Raw genomic sequence first — 13,492 nt, 5'->3', positions numbered from 1 at the left:
TTTGCTAAGGGTCTCTCATGTGCCGGCTTAGATGCTGGAGTTCAGTGATGAGCAAAAGGGTTCCTGTCATGGAGATTGCCCTTTAGAAAGAAAAATCAACACCATTTGAATTGTCCTAAAAATACATTTAAGGTTTCTGTTGTAACTGCTATAAAATGGTCTGAGAGCTTAAACTACAAAGAATTGACGGGGAGTTACAGGTTAGGGAAGGTTTCCCTGCAGAAATAATACTTAAACTGAGATCTGAAGGGAGAATAGAATTGGCTGGATGAATGGAAAAGGGAAGGGTATCCTGGGCCGGGGGAACAGCGTGTGCAAAGGCCCTTTGGCAGAGGGGAGCATGGTGAGCACAGTGGCCTCAAAGAAGGGCAGTTGACTGACTCAGGGGGATGAGAGCCTGAGGGTCCCAAAGCCTTTTGCTTTATGCCCTCCACCCCACACATAGGGCACCAGAGTGTCATAAGGGCTAATTAATGTTTGGTTGGCCTTCTTTCTTATAGATATCCCCATTGATGGGAAGTGGAATTGCTGGTCAGACTGGTCTCCGTGTTCTGGAGGACATAAAACAAGACAAAGACAGTGCAATAATCCACCTCCTCAGAATGGAGGCAGCCCCTGCTCGGGCCCTGCTTCAGAAACACTTAACTGTTAAGAAACACTTAACTGTTAAGAGCTTCTAGCAGAGAATACCACTGTGGGCTGCACACAGCAAGAGCTCTGAGCCCTTAGGAGCTCAGGCCAGCTCGCCCCTGCACTGGCCCCAGCTGCAGCTGACCCAAGGGTGGAGGGCAGTGCCATTCAGGATGTTTGAAATAAAGATCTTGTTTGTAAAATGCACATTGATTTGAACAAATGGTGAGTTCACAATAATTATAGATGCCTCAAGGGCATAAGCATCTTGTTAATCCTCCCTTTGCTCATCTGTACAAATGTATTTCTCACATTTATGACCAGTCAGGAACTGTGTTGGGAGTTATTCACACTGAAGTCCTACTACCTAGCAGTGACTGGCACATAGTAGGTGCCCAACTATGAATCAATGAATATATATTATGTTGTTCCTCCCTGAGAATACACTGTCACATTCAATGACAATGGCAGTTAATATCCATTAAATGACTACTGTGGGCCAGCCACCGTGCTCAGTCTGCTAACTCATTCCATCCCCGTGATAGCCTTTGTAAGGTGGATGCTGTGTTAGCCCTGCTCCATCGCTGGGGTACCTGTGGCTTAGAGCAGGTGAGTAACTTGTGCGGGGTTACACAGGAAGTGGCAGAGTTAGGCTGAAAACATGGGCATTATGGGCCCCAGAGTTTTAAACTCTTCAACTGTGATGTTCCCTTCCTCTCAATAAACAGGCATTTGATGAACAAGGAATTTTTCTCAAATAAAACATAGAAGAAGGTGGTGGGGGTGGCAGGGTGTGGGGGTGTGATTGACAAGTCTCCACCCTCCACATCCTGCGGTGAGGGGATCCTGGTCCCTTGGCTCCCTTTGATGTTGACCCAGGGAGGGTGAGCTCAGGAGCTCTGAGGCAGAGATGAGTTGTGACATGAGTGCACGCCCAGAGAAAAATCTGAGCTGCAGACAAGAGCCAGGGAAACTGATCACTGAATGAGAGACACTCAAGAAAAGGAAGAAAAAAGAGGAGAGATGTGGTACCTGGAAGAGGACACATGTCAAGGGGAAGTTCAAATTGATGGCTCTTGCGCAAGGTGCAATGTAAAACTTCCCTACCTCTGTACATTGTACTTTATTCCCTCTTGCTTTTGTACAAATCCATTCTGTGGAGGGAGGTGCTTGACGAAAATAAGAGGGCAGTTGATCTTTAGGTTACTAAAAAACAAAATATTTTTAGTTTTTAGATTAAGGCAAGGGATCATTTAAGCTTTATTGGTCTCATTCATTCCATATTAAAACAGTATGGGGTTGTAATACTTTCTTTGCCCCTAGGTGCTTCCTATCTGATTACAGAACTTCATGTGAATTTGTTGAAATCAAATTGGTGGGAGAAAACAAGTCAGGTGAAGGTGAATTGGCTCATCCTATTCATTTTCAACCAATTTGTTCTGGGCCACATCATCCGCTTCAAGTTTGCTGTGGGACTAAGCGCTGGGGCCTGAGACCTCAGCACATTCACAGCCCCAAAGCATGGGTCACAGCCACCCACCAGTCTGGGCCTACCAGCTACCTGGAATTGAGTCAATAGACCCACAGGAAGGAGCTTATTCTTTGCTGCTCGGGTCGTTGCTGCAAGCATGGTGATTCTGTCTGCGTCCCTGCATCCCCATGTCCCTCGCCATTGAGCTGACGGGTCTGGGCCCTTGTTTGGTTTAATATTATTGCTTTGCCGTCTGCTGTTATTTCAACAGGCTAATCCAATAATGTTTTATCTCTTTCATTATACCAAGGCCATATAATTTTCTTGAGTTATAATCTATCTTCTTTTAAGATTCCCCAGAGACGGGAAGAGCTGCTCCATCTTTGGTTGATGGGGAGCTCCCGTGAAGCCCGCAAGCATGGCAGAGCCAGACCTGCCAAATTAAATTCTCAGCCTCAATCACCGCCACCATTTCTAATGGGAAATTTAAGTTGATTATGGGGATGACAGCCCAGGTTCACGTTTATTGCATTTAGCAGAAATTGTTTATCCTATTAAATATGGTCTTAAAGGAGAAACAATTGAATCGTGGAGCACCAGTGAATACCCGGGTGATGCCCAGGTACTGCTAAACTGTGTAATGATTCTATTCTTATTGGTGGGTTGAACTTCCCCTCGTGGCTCTTTTTGCAAACAAATGGAGTTAGGAGGAGGGTGAAACATAAAGTAAGAATTAAACAAAATAAATGCAAACTGTGCTTTTGGAAAACCTTGGCAACTGTAGCCCACACTGGTGGATCCATGCGGGAGCTGCGGTATCCATGGGGCACAGTCTAGGCAATGTGGTTTGGCAGCAGTCCTGGAAGCTTGAGCATAGCACAAGGCACATGGATGGGAGAGCTTTGCACCCAGCAGCATGAATCTTTGAAGTGCTGTGAGCCCTTCTGTGTGCTTGAGGTCAGGGCAGGGGCTCAGCATCTGTGCTTCCTCACTGTGTGACCTTGGGCTTGTAACATAACTTCTGTGGGAAAAATTATAATGATCTTAACAATAATAATAATAATAGCCACCAATTACAGAGTGCTTCTCAGTTTATGAAGCCTTTTAATGTGTATTATCTCATTTAATCTTTATCTGAGATTGATGGGGTAGATATTAATACAGTGATCAGATGACATGCAGCAAAATCTTCAAATAGGCAGCACAATCCTTACCATGGATGGGCTCACTATGAAAACCAAGGTGGGCTGCTAGGGCCAGGAGAAAGAGTATCTGTTGGCAGCGAGTCCAGAGGAAAACACCATCTATGTGTTAAAGAGAACTCTCTGGCCTGCTCTCAGGCACCTATGAAAGAAAAGCCCTTGGGAGAGAGTGGGCCTGGAGATGAAAGCCCTTGGGATACCAGCCAGGCCTCCCTAGGGACCTTCAAGATTAGCATCTTAATGGAGAAATATTTTGTTTTACAGATTGAAGACGTTCTTAAGGATTTTATGTCTTCTCGCCAACATTTTCAGGCTTTGTGGATATTGTATTTGAATTCAGTCATTTGCTATCTCCTATTCCTTCTCAAATATAATGTCCTTGAAGGCAGGAATAGTGTGGGTCTACTGCTCTCATGTATCCTAAGTACCCAGCACAGTGCCTGGCACAAGCAGTGTACAGTACATAATTGTTGCATGAACTAGTGAACTAATGAAAAGGGATGTGAGTGGGGCCAAGGGCAGAACCCTCCCAGGCCAGCAAGAAACTTTAGTAAATTGGTGACACATGATGGTAGCATCATGAAATCTGGGGTAGAGCAACTCTAAGATGTGGGCATCCACACAGCAGTAGAGGGGAGGCACCTGGCTGGTGTCAGGTAGGGGAGGATAATACATGTCTGGGAGCATTGGTGACACCCACTGAGGATCCCCAGAAATCTTCTGGGAATCCTTACAGAGGAAGGCAGCACAACACTCTAATCATCGGTGGGGTAAACCTGAGAAGCACCTTTACAGGTGGATGAAGAAACCAAGGGTCAAGAAAGTTCAAGGGCCTTCCCAGTATGTGGCAAAGGTAGGAAATGAATAGCATAACTTAAAAAAAATTATCTCTCACCATACTGCCTCCCCCTCATTTTCTCACCTCTAGATCCATTTTAGGCCTAGAATGCCTTCATAAAAACCCAACACCAAGACATTGGAATGGTACATTAACTTTAAGTGTTTGAGATTCTCTATTTATTGAATGTTGTCATGAAACTGGATTTTTCTAGTGCTTTCCTCTCTTAGTTATCTTTTGTAATGTTAGGCCAGATTCCATACTGAGGTGGGTTTCCTGGGATTCCCTGAGGGGATGTCACAGTGTCTTAGGCAGAACTGGAAGCACAGATGAAGGGAACCAAGTAGCCTGGTGCTTGGAAGTGTGTGCTCCAGCACCATGCTGCCCACCTGTGGGGCATTGCCCGGCTCTCTGACTTACCTCGCAAGGTATTTGCCCACCTGTGCCTCCATTTCCTTGTCTGTGAGATAGGAATGGTGACAGTATACCTACGGGCCTTTGGGGAGCATTATGTGAATTACCATATTCAAGAGAGCAGCTGGGTCAAAGTCAGCACTCCACAGTTAGTTATATCAGTGACGTATCATTGGGGCTGAGGGTTCTCAAAACCTCAACAGGAACTATGGTTTGTTTGTTTGTTAAAAGTCCTTTTACATGGCTTTAAAGACATTTGGGTGCTACACCCACCCCAACACAGGAGAACAAGAAACACATAAAATAGCTTAGCTCAGACAAGATGTCTTAATAAAGGACATGGAGGGCTTTTATATCCCAAGCTCTGGGTTATTAAGGGAACATGTAACAGCATAATAACAGTATTTGCAGAGGGCATTACCAGTTACAAAGAATTTTCACATACCTAATCCAGCATACTCCTCTCAATGCCTGCAAGAGGAAGGATTTATTAGCTGCTTTTGACAGGTGAGGAGACAGACCCTCGGAGAGACTGAGTGATTTGCCCAAGACCACACAGCCTCAGTCCAGGGACCGCCATGCAGCCTCCAGCTTCCTGCTGCATGGCAGACCTAGCTTCATCATACAGTGGGTGCCTGCCCGCCTGCCCACATGCCCACGCACATTGAAGAGGCCGAGAAAGGCACAGGGTGTGGCATCTGTGCAGCGGAGAAGCAGAGCCACTCTGAGGCAGGCGGACAGCGGTGTGAACCCCACCACCGCCACTGCAGAGCTGAGCAATCTTGATCAAGTCACATATCTTCTCTGTGCCTCAGTATCCTCACTGGAATATGGGGCCAATACCTGCCATGGCACAAGTGTGCAGATGGAATGACACCCCAAAGGGCCTGGCACATGGTGGGTGGCTGCTTGAGTGAACCAACCCTGTTTAACACCTGCCTCTTCCACCTCCTCCTGCCACCCCGGCCAGCATCTTTCTCTTTGTGAGCATGCAGACTGCATTTTACAGAAGGGTAAAAGAGACGAAATAGGGGTTGCATTTGCAGCAAGGAATTCTTGGAGGTTTGTCAAAGGGAGTCAAGTGGCTGATCTGACATTCCCCTCTGTGCAGGGGGCTGCTCCGGAGCCCAGGCACTCCCATTATCTGTGGCTGCATCCACCAGTTATCTTGCGTCTACACCTTGCAACCCCAGGTGTTCCTTCATCCATCATTGGCCATTGTCTGGTATCTACTCCTCCTTCCCCCACCACCTCCTGCCAGACAGGCCTCCTTGTTAATAAGCCAGTTTGTTCATACCCTGAAAACTATCTGATTCTGGACCCTTTTATCCCAAACACCATCCATCCATCAACTGCTTGCTCCACATGCTTGGTTAGGAAAATGGGAATGGAGGAGGGAGACAAATAATAGATAAAACTTCTAAGCTGCTATCTCTAAAGAAATAGAATGGATAAATAGATCCATCAGACATGTATCATGCCACTGGACAGCAAAGTCCATTTGTAAAAAAAAAATGGGTTAGGACAGGAGGATTTATCTCACATTTTAAGCTGTTAATATAGAAGGGAAACATATTTTCCTTTATCTCTCCTAGGAGGTGGGGGGATTCCCCCAGGCCATGAATGTAGAATTTTTAACTCGATTTGATGAACTTTCCTTCACTAGGGTGGAAAAGGTGGGCTCTCTTAGATTTGCTCAGCCTCTAGGAATGGTGTAGGCTCTTCTCTGAAGCACCAGGAAGGCTGCAGGATCTGGGAGCCCTGGGAAAATGTCTTCCATGAGGTTCTGTCTCACAAATTCCCGCATACTGCATACAAAGACTTGCAGAGCATTTGCCTCTAGCACAGAAGGACCAGAGAGAGAACAGCACCCAATGCATTTTCATGGGGAAACAGCTGTGTGCCAAGCACCGTGCTAGGTACTGGGCCATCAAAAGTGACTACAAGCCCCCATCTTCCCTGCAAGAAGCCGCTGGTTGGGGTAGACAGAGAGAAGTAGCTACAGTATTAGTCTGGAAAGTGCTGGAATACAGAGCTGTACAACAGAGTAGCACCTGATGAAATGTGGGGTAATGGAAAGGGTCAGGGTTGCCTTCCTGGGACACCAACCTCTACACTGAAGAGAGCTGGTCAGGAGCTAGGAGAAGAGGGAGCAGGCAGTCCAGGGTGTTTCTAGGTGGTGTGTACAAAGGCCTGGAAGGAACAGAAAGGCTGACCTATTTGAAAAACTAAAGTAGAAATAGTTCATCCCTTTCACAATTATTTATTGAACCCCCTACGAAGGCCCAATCCTATTCTAGATACTGGGAATCCAGCCATGAAAAAGCTTGCATATTAATTGGGGGGAGGCACACTAAGAAAAAAGAATAAACAAGTCAGTAATCTCAGGTAGTGGTAAATGCCATACAAGAAAAATAGGTGAGGATAAGGTCTTTTTGGGGAGTAATATTTGAGCATAGACTTGAATGAAACAAGAGAGTGAGTCTTGGATGAGTTCTTTTAGGGGATGAGCATTTCAGGCAGAGGGGACAACAGGTGCAGATGTCCTGAGGCAACAATGCTTGGCAAGTGTGAGGAACAGCAAAAAAGCCTTTCCTGGCTGGAGCAGCATGACTGAGGGAAGGAGTGAATGGACAGAAATGAAGGCAGAGAGACCTGTGTTAGGGACAAAAGATTTTTGGCACACTTGGCTCTTGGAGCCTGAAAGGGGACGTAAAAGATGGAGTGGCACATCAGCATCAGATTGGAGAGAACCTTGGAAACCCAGTTGAAAAGTCCTAGGCTTTATACCAATGGCTGTGGGCACTGACCCAGCAGGAGCCCCTGAGGTGACGAGGGAAGTGCCTGGGAAGTGGCCGTCCATGGAAGCCTCCTTGGGACCCAGCACCCACTGCCATTAGGAAAGTCTCAGTGAGCAGACCAAAGGTCCGAACTCAGCTCCTCCCAGCCTGAGAAAGACCAGCACCCAAACCAGTGAGCTGAGTAGGAATGACCCCCGGCAACCCACCTCCTGGTTTCCCACCTCTGGCTTGGCACGTGCAACTTCCTCTGTATTATCTTGCCCCTTTTTCACCCCCTTTTGCTTACCTAACTCCCACTCATTTCCTGGACTCTGCTGACATCCTCTCCTCCTTCAGGCTGTCCTTCCTGCCCCCCTGCTGATCCCCTGGGCTTCCTGCTGGTGGGGCACCAGATGAGGCAGTCTTCCAGGGTTGCAACCATGCCTGATTCATTTCTGTACCGCCAGCACCAGGCAGGGGGCCTGGCCCAAGGGCTCACCAGAGTGCTTTGCCCATTTCCCAAGTGAAGGGCAGCAGCCTCAGCTGCCTTCATGGGAGAGAAGTGTCCTTCTGCTAAACTGTATCCCATCCCTTCCTCTCATGGCTCCTGATGGCTTCACCCTGCTGTCTCACCAATGGGTTTCAGCACCAGGCAAGTTCACTCTGGATTCAGTGAAAGTGGAAAATGACAGTGGAATGTGCTTGGAATGAAAAGGTTTATACTCAGCTTTATTCCTACAGCAGCATGTCAAGTGCTAGAATCCAGTACACCTCAGGGCAAGTCTGCATGCAGCAAGCGGGTCTTTGTCCCCAGGCCTCTCCACCCCTGCAGCTGGCTCAGTCTCTCCTTGGCGCTGCCACCACTCCAGCCTCTGCTCTCTTGCAGCTCAGAGCACTGGGCAGAGCTCTTTTATATAGAGTCAGTAATAACGTATTACCCATATGTGTGCAATGGGCAAGTGGACCAGGGTCAGGTGAGAATCCTGGCCATAGGAACTTTCATTTTCTCTACACCTGCCATCTCTCATTTCTGCAGTGTGGTTTTTGAAGCTTAACCTTTCTCTCTGCCCATTTTCTTCACCCTAAAGGCATATAGTTCAGAAGAGATTCATTGAGTGCTATACTCTTTAGATCTTCCTCTATCTCAAAGAGGAAAAAAAGAAAAAAGCCTCTCCTTTCTGCTTTTCATTCTGTCATTAATTTACTTTCCAAAAGACATCTTGTCAAGCTGGAGATTATGTCTTTAAACCATGTTTTTACATCCACTACCTATAAAGCATTAGATTATAGATCTCCTGGAAGGACCTGAGGGAGAATACATTTGACGAGCTTTAAGCCTTGTGCCTGGTGAGAGCCAGGCATTCTTCAAGAGGGAAAGGCGCTGATCTGGTGAAGGGTCGCTGCCTCTGAAGCTGCCACAGCCACTGTATTTTAACTCCTAAAACTGCTGGGGAGGCAGCATCCTCACAGGACCAGGACAGACACTGGTCTTGGTTCTCTGGCTCAGATGGCAGGAGGACGGCATTGCTCGGCTGGTGCTCTGGGCTCACTGGAGATCCAGGCAATTGATGAATCCCAATGTTCTTGTCTCCTGCCTAGATCACTATGCTTCCCTCCTAAGGAAGTTCCTTGCTTCCATTTCTTCCCTCTCCCTGCAGCCCACAGGCCATTCTGCAAGCCCCTCCACTCATAGACAAACAGAGCAAAGGTTGGGAGTATGCAGTTGATGGACCGCACCAAACCCTGGCTGGCCTGCCAGCTCTGTGACCCACGAGGCTTGGCCTCACTGAGATTTGGTTGCCTTAGCTGTCAAATGGGACTCATAAGCAAATCTTAGGAGATCCTTGGTAAGACTGCATAAAAGAGCACAGATAAACTTCACTGTGGCTACCCTTCTGTTTGGCCACACATCCTGTTACCCTCAAACATGCAAGGACTCCTCGACTCTCAGGGGTTTACAACCTGAGCTGCGCTGGCATCACCTGGGGAGCTTTTAAAACTGATGATGCCTGGCCCCCACCTCCAGAGGTTCACATTTAATTGATCTGGGGTGCAACCTCTGGACATTAGGGTTTGGGACACTCCCCAGGTGACTAATGTGCAGCCAAGGTAAGAGAACTACAGCTCTTAGATCAAGCTTGAATGTCCTCCGCAAATTGCCCTCTTGGCCCAGCCAATCCGGCCTCCCATCACTTTCAAGCATGTAACTGCTACCCACTCCCCAGGAAATAATGAATGGGAATTAATTACTAGTGTAAATTCAGCTGAAAAATAAAAGGTAAATTAATGACAGGATAAGGAGCAATAAGGGAGTCTTCTTTTACATAGAATAAGATCCTAAACAGTCCAAAATAAACTTCTAAACTATGAGCTTTCATAATAACAGTAATAATAAGGGTGATGCTAATATTCTTATGTGACAGGCATTGTGCTAAGTGTTTTATATAACTTATTTCTATTCACTGTTTTCCCTACTCCCCCTTTCCTACACACTTCCCCAGTATCTTTTCTCACCTTCAAACTTTGTTACATGAGCAATTTCTGTCTTAAAGGTCTCCTTCCTCTTTGCCTATTTCAAAAATCTCCCAAGGTCTAGCTCAAGCCCCATTCCGTATAAAAAATACACACACAAGGAAACATAAATCACTCTCCCACCTGGTCTCCTCTGGCACTTATTTTGTGCCATGTATTTTGGCATTAACTCAGCAATTTCCTATGTCCTTATAACACCTTCTAATTAAACCACATATATATGTCTTATTATTATCCTAAAAAGAGTGAGGATTCTGGAAAGATAAGGAACACCACTATATGTCAGTCAACAGATATTTCTTATAATTCCTGGGAATGCAGATTCTGCCTTCAAGGAGCTCACAATCTCTACAAGAAACCTGCAGGGAACAGAGAACTCAGTGCAACACATGTTCTCCGCTTGGAGGCATGACTGGAGCACTGTAAGGATAGCAAGCAGGCTGGCATGATTGGCTGTCCCACAGAGTCAGAGAAGGGGCACTGATTGTCATTGGTTGGCCCCCTCCAGATCCACTCTCCCCTCTGAGGGGCTGACCAGTATGGACCACATCTTTGAACTGACTTGAGTTCAGCCCCTCACTTCAACTGCAGGTGCTGGTTAGATCCCTCCCAATTCAAGTCCAACCCTGGACTCAGGGATATAGTGTTGGACCAAACAAAGCTGAACCCTGCCCTCAAAATCACCCTCTATGGGAAGGCAGGTCATAAATAGCCCCAGAGATATGGGAGCCAATATATAATTATTAATTGTGAAAAACACACCAAAGGAAAAGAATAGTGTGCTGTGAGAAAATAATTGGGAGAAAGATGTTAGTTGTGGTAAGAACTTGAGCAAACAAGAAAGATTAGTTGAAGGAATACAAGAAAATGTTGAGTCCAAATGAAGGAGAATTGAAGGAATTCAAGTCAGTCTTTAACTTTTTCTCATTATTCCAGTGTATCTACTTTTCCTACCAATTAATAATAGGTCTTTGAATGAACAAATATTGTTATCAAAGAACTGAAATAATTCTCCCCATTTTGTTTTATTGGCCTTTGATTGTTTCAAGGGCATCTGCCTGCCTTGTACCTGCAATATCCTATAAGTGCCTCTGAGACATGGATTGGATTGAGATTTCTCCTCTTTTTTTGGATGAACCAAAGTGCCACAAGCAGGACCGAGTCTCTAGCTAACACTCAACACCCAGTTGTTGAGTGACTGTGTTTTGTGGGTCACAGAACAGTTGGTTATGGATAGCATGGGCTGACGACAGGATTGGGAGCTGGCAGGAAAAGAAAAAGTCCATGTTGATTCGTGTTTCCTCTGAGCTGAAAGACGTCTTCATCCAGGGGTCAGTGCAAGTGGTGATATCAGCTGCCTCTGTCCCAGTCTGTGCCCGGAGACCCTCAGCAAGCCTGGGTCTGCATTTTCCGCCCTGGACAGGCAGTGCCTCCATTTTGGGGTTCAGGATTATTGCATTCTCTCCTCCTTTCCTGGGTGCCTCCTCTGCAAGCTGACCAGGAGCTCCAGCAGCTCCAGCGGCCATCTGCCTTGGCTCCTGCACAGATAATTTCCCAGGGGAGGTAAGAGGTTAACATTCATGAAGCAGCTCGGACGGTCCAGAGGGAGGCCCATCCCGCCTAGAGTGGTCTGCAACCTCTCCTTGGGGAAATGCCTTGGTGTAGCCAACCAAGACCTCTGTGCTCGCTGCCCCACACTTAATTGGAAACCCTAGATGGAGTTAGAAGGGGCTACTGGGAGCCCATCGCATGAAATTGGAATCTGTGTTTCCGTGGAAGATGGATAGCAGAGTAAGGGGGAGGTGCGCTCCTCTTAGAGAATGACACAGAACCACTGGAGGGTGTGAAAAGCAGAGAGCACAGCCCAGCTGGGGATTCACAGACAACAGCCAGCCGGACACCACTATGGAGAGGATTGCTAGGCTTTTGAATGAGGGTTTGCAAATCAAACTCCCTGTGATGATGGGGCTGCAATGAGTGACAGCTTCTCTGTGCAGAGCATAAGAACACAGGCACTGACCATGAATTAATTGTCTCTGAAAACCCAGTGCATACAATCCCCCTAGCCTGGGGCTGCTGACTCCTAATGGCTATGTGATTTTGGGCAAGCCCATATCCTCTCTCAGCCTGAGTTTTCACCTCTGTAAATGAAAAGGATGGATTAATCCAGTGGGGTTTTTCCATCATAATTTTTATCACTATCTTTCTCTTAAATGAAGTCTTACATGTTCTTTCTGAAGCTTGGGTGACTATCAAGCTTACCCTGCTCCCCTGGGGCAGCCTCTGAGACCCTAGGTTTCCTCAGGTCCCAGTGTGAATATCATGGGATTAGATTATCTTCTAGCCCCTTCCAGCTCTGTAACCATACTCCCTAGTGGGCAGCCAAGCAGGGATCCCTGTCTCTATTTCTCCCACCCGTCACTCTGTCCTCACAGGCAAAGCTTTGCTAGGAAGGTCTTTAGGGACCTACATCACTGGTCTGCACAGTGGCTGACTCTCCAGCCTTAGATTTCCTTGCTAATCAATTTTTGTTCTGATGAAAGTTCAGTCTGATAGCTCCAAGTCCACCTGATGTCCACACCCTGCCTGGAACAAGGTTAATGGAACACCCGTGAACTGCCTGTAATTGACTGAATGTTATCTTTTAGGGGGAATGAGCTACGAGGAGAACCCAGCCCTCTGTGCCTTGCCACCACCACCAGATCATTGGCATCCTGCCCCCCTGTACCCTTCTCCAGTGCCCACTGTGTGTACAGATACAACTCAGCAGGGCCACACTGAGACCAGCCTTGGCCCACTGAAGAGGTATATCCAGGTGGTCCACACTCCCTGTTCCTTCTGCCTCTATGCTGTGTGGACAGGGATCCAAGCAAGTCACTAGCTCTGAGGGCCCTGGACGTGCTATAATTCTAATTACCCAGGCACGACTCGTCTGTCCCTTGAAGCTGGGTCAGGCTGATAACCATGAACTGGGACATCGCCTTTCTCTCCAGAATGATAGTCAGTGCAACCATCTCAGACTTTCTGCCTTCATTCCCCAAATTTCCTGGTTCTTAGGATATAAATCAGTAGCATGTAACAGGAGCTTGGTTCCTAGCATTTTACTGCCAGGATCCAAAAAAACATAGCTCTGACACTCCCCAGCTAGATGACTTAGAGCAAGTTATCTTACCTTCCTCCTGGCTCAGCTTCCTCCTCTGTAAACTAGGGCTGATACTAGTATTTATCTCATAACATTCCTGGGGATATAAATTAATTCCTGTGTGTGAAGTGTTGCGATAGCACCTGGCACAAAATAAGGGTTGGGTATTCTTTCTGCTCATTGACCTTTGGTCCTTCTGGGAAAGCTGCCTGGCCAGTGGGGTGAAGGGGGGCAAGACCCAGTCCACTCTGCTTGAAAAGTTGAGAAATCCCTGGGACCTGGAGCTGGAAGACCTTAGCCCTGAGGGGTTTTCTTTGTTTCTCCCAGTTTACTCACCTCTCAGGCAGTACCTTTTTCTAATTCAAATGAGGAAATTGTACCAGGTTCGACTCCAGTCATTGCTTGGTTTTTATTCTCTGTGCCCTCCTTCGTAAGGACTCTGATACGCGCTCACCACCTTGGCTCAGCCTATCAGGGGTCCTC

The 13,492-nt window shown here is 47.0% G+C and overlaps 2 protein-coding genes across 6 annotated transcripts in view; one reads left to right on the top strand and one right to left on the bottom strand.

Moving 5' to 3' along the window:
- Positions 1-13,492, top strand: part of C8B (complement C8 beta chain) — a 49,659-nt gene that overhangs the window by 35,052 nt on the left and 1,115 nt on the right. For 2 of the 4 annotated variants that reach the window (XM_017668891.3, XM_017668892.3), the window contains one exon: positions 501-837. In XM_017668891.3, the coding sequence (XP_017524380.1) occupies positions 501-652 (152 nt within the window). In that variant the 3' untranslated portion in view covers positions 653-837. Of the gene's footprint in view, positions 1-500; positions 838-12,515; positions 12,982-13,492 lie in introns of those variants that run through there. The other 2 variants (XM_037021973.2, XM_037021972.2) reach the window with 2 other exon arrangements.
- C8A (complement C8 alpha chain) overlaps positions 10,874-13,492 on the bottom strand; it is a 68,636-nt gene continuing 66,017 nt past the window's right edge. For both annotated transcript variants that reach the window (XM_037021974.2, XM_037021976.2), the window contains exon 11: positions 10,874-11,405. In XM_037021974.2, coding sequence (XP_036877869.1) covers positions 11,254-11,405 — 152 coding nt within the window. In that variant the 3' untranslated portion in view covers positions 10,874-11,253. The remainder of the gene's footprint in view (positions 11,406-13,492) is intronic.

The sequence above is a fragment of the Manis javanica genome, chromosome 4, assembly GCF_040802235.1.
Source record: "Manis javanica isolate MJ-LG chromosome 4, MJ_LKY, whole genome shotgun sequence".
Taxonomy (NCBI): domain Eukaryota; kingdom Metazoa; phylum Chordata; class Mammalia; order Pholidota; family Manidae; genus Manis; species Manis javanica.
This window is presented reverse-complemented; position numbering and strand designations above follow the sequence as displayed.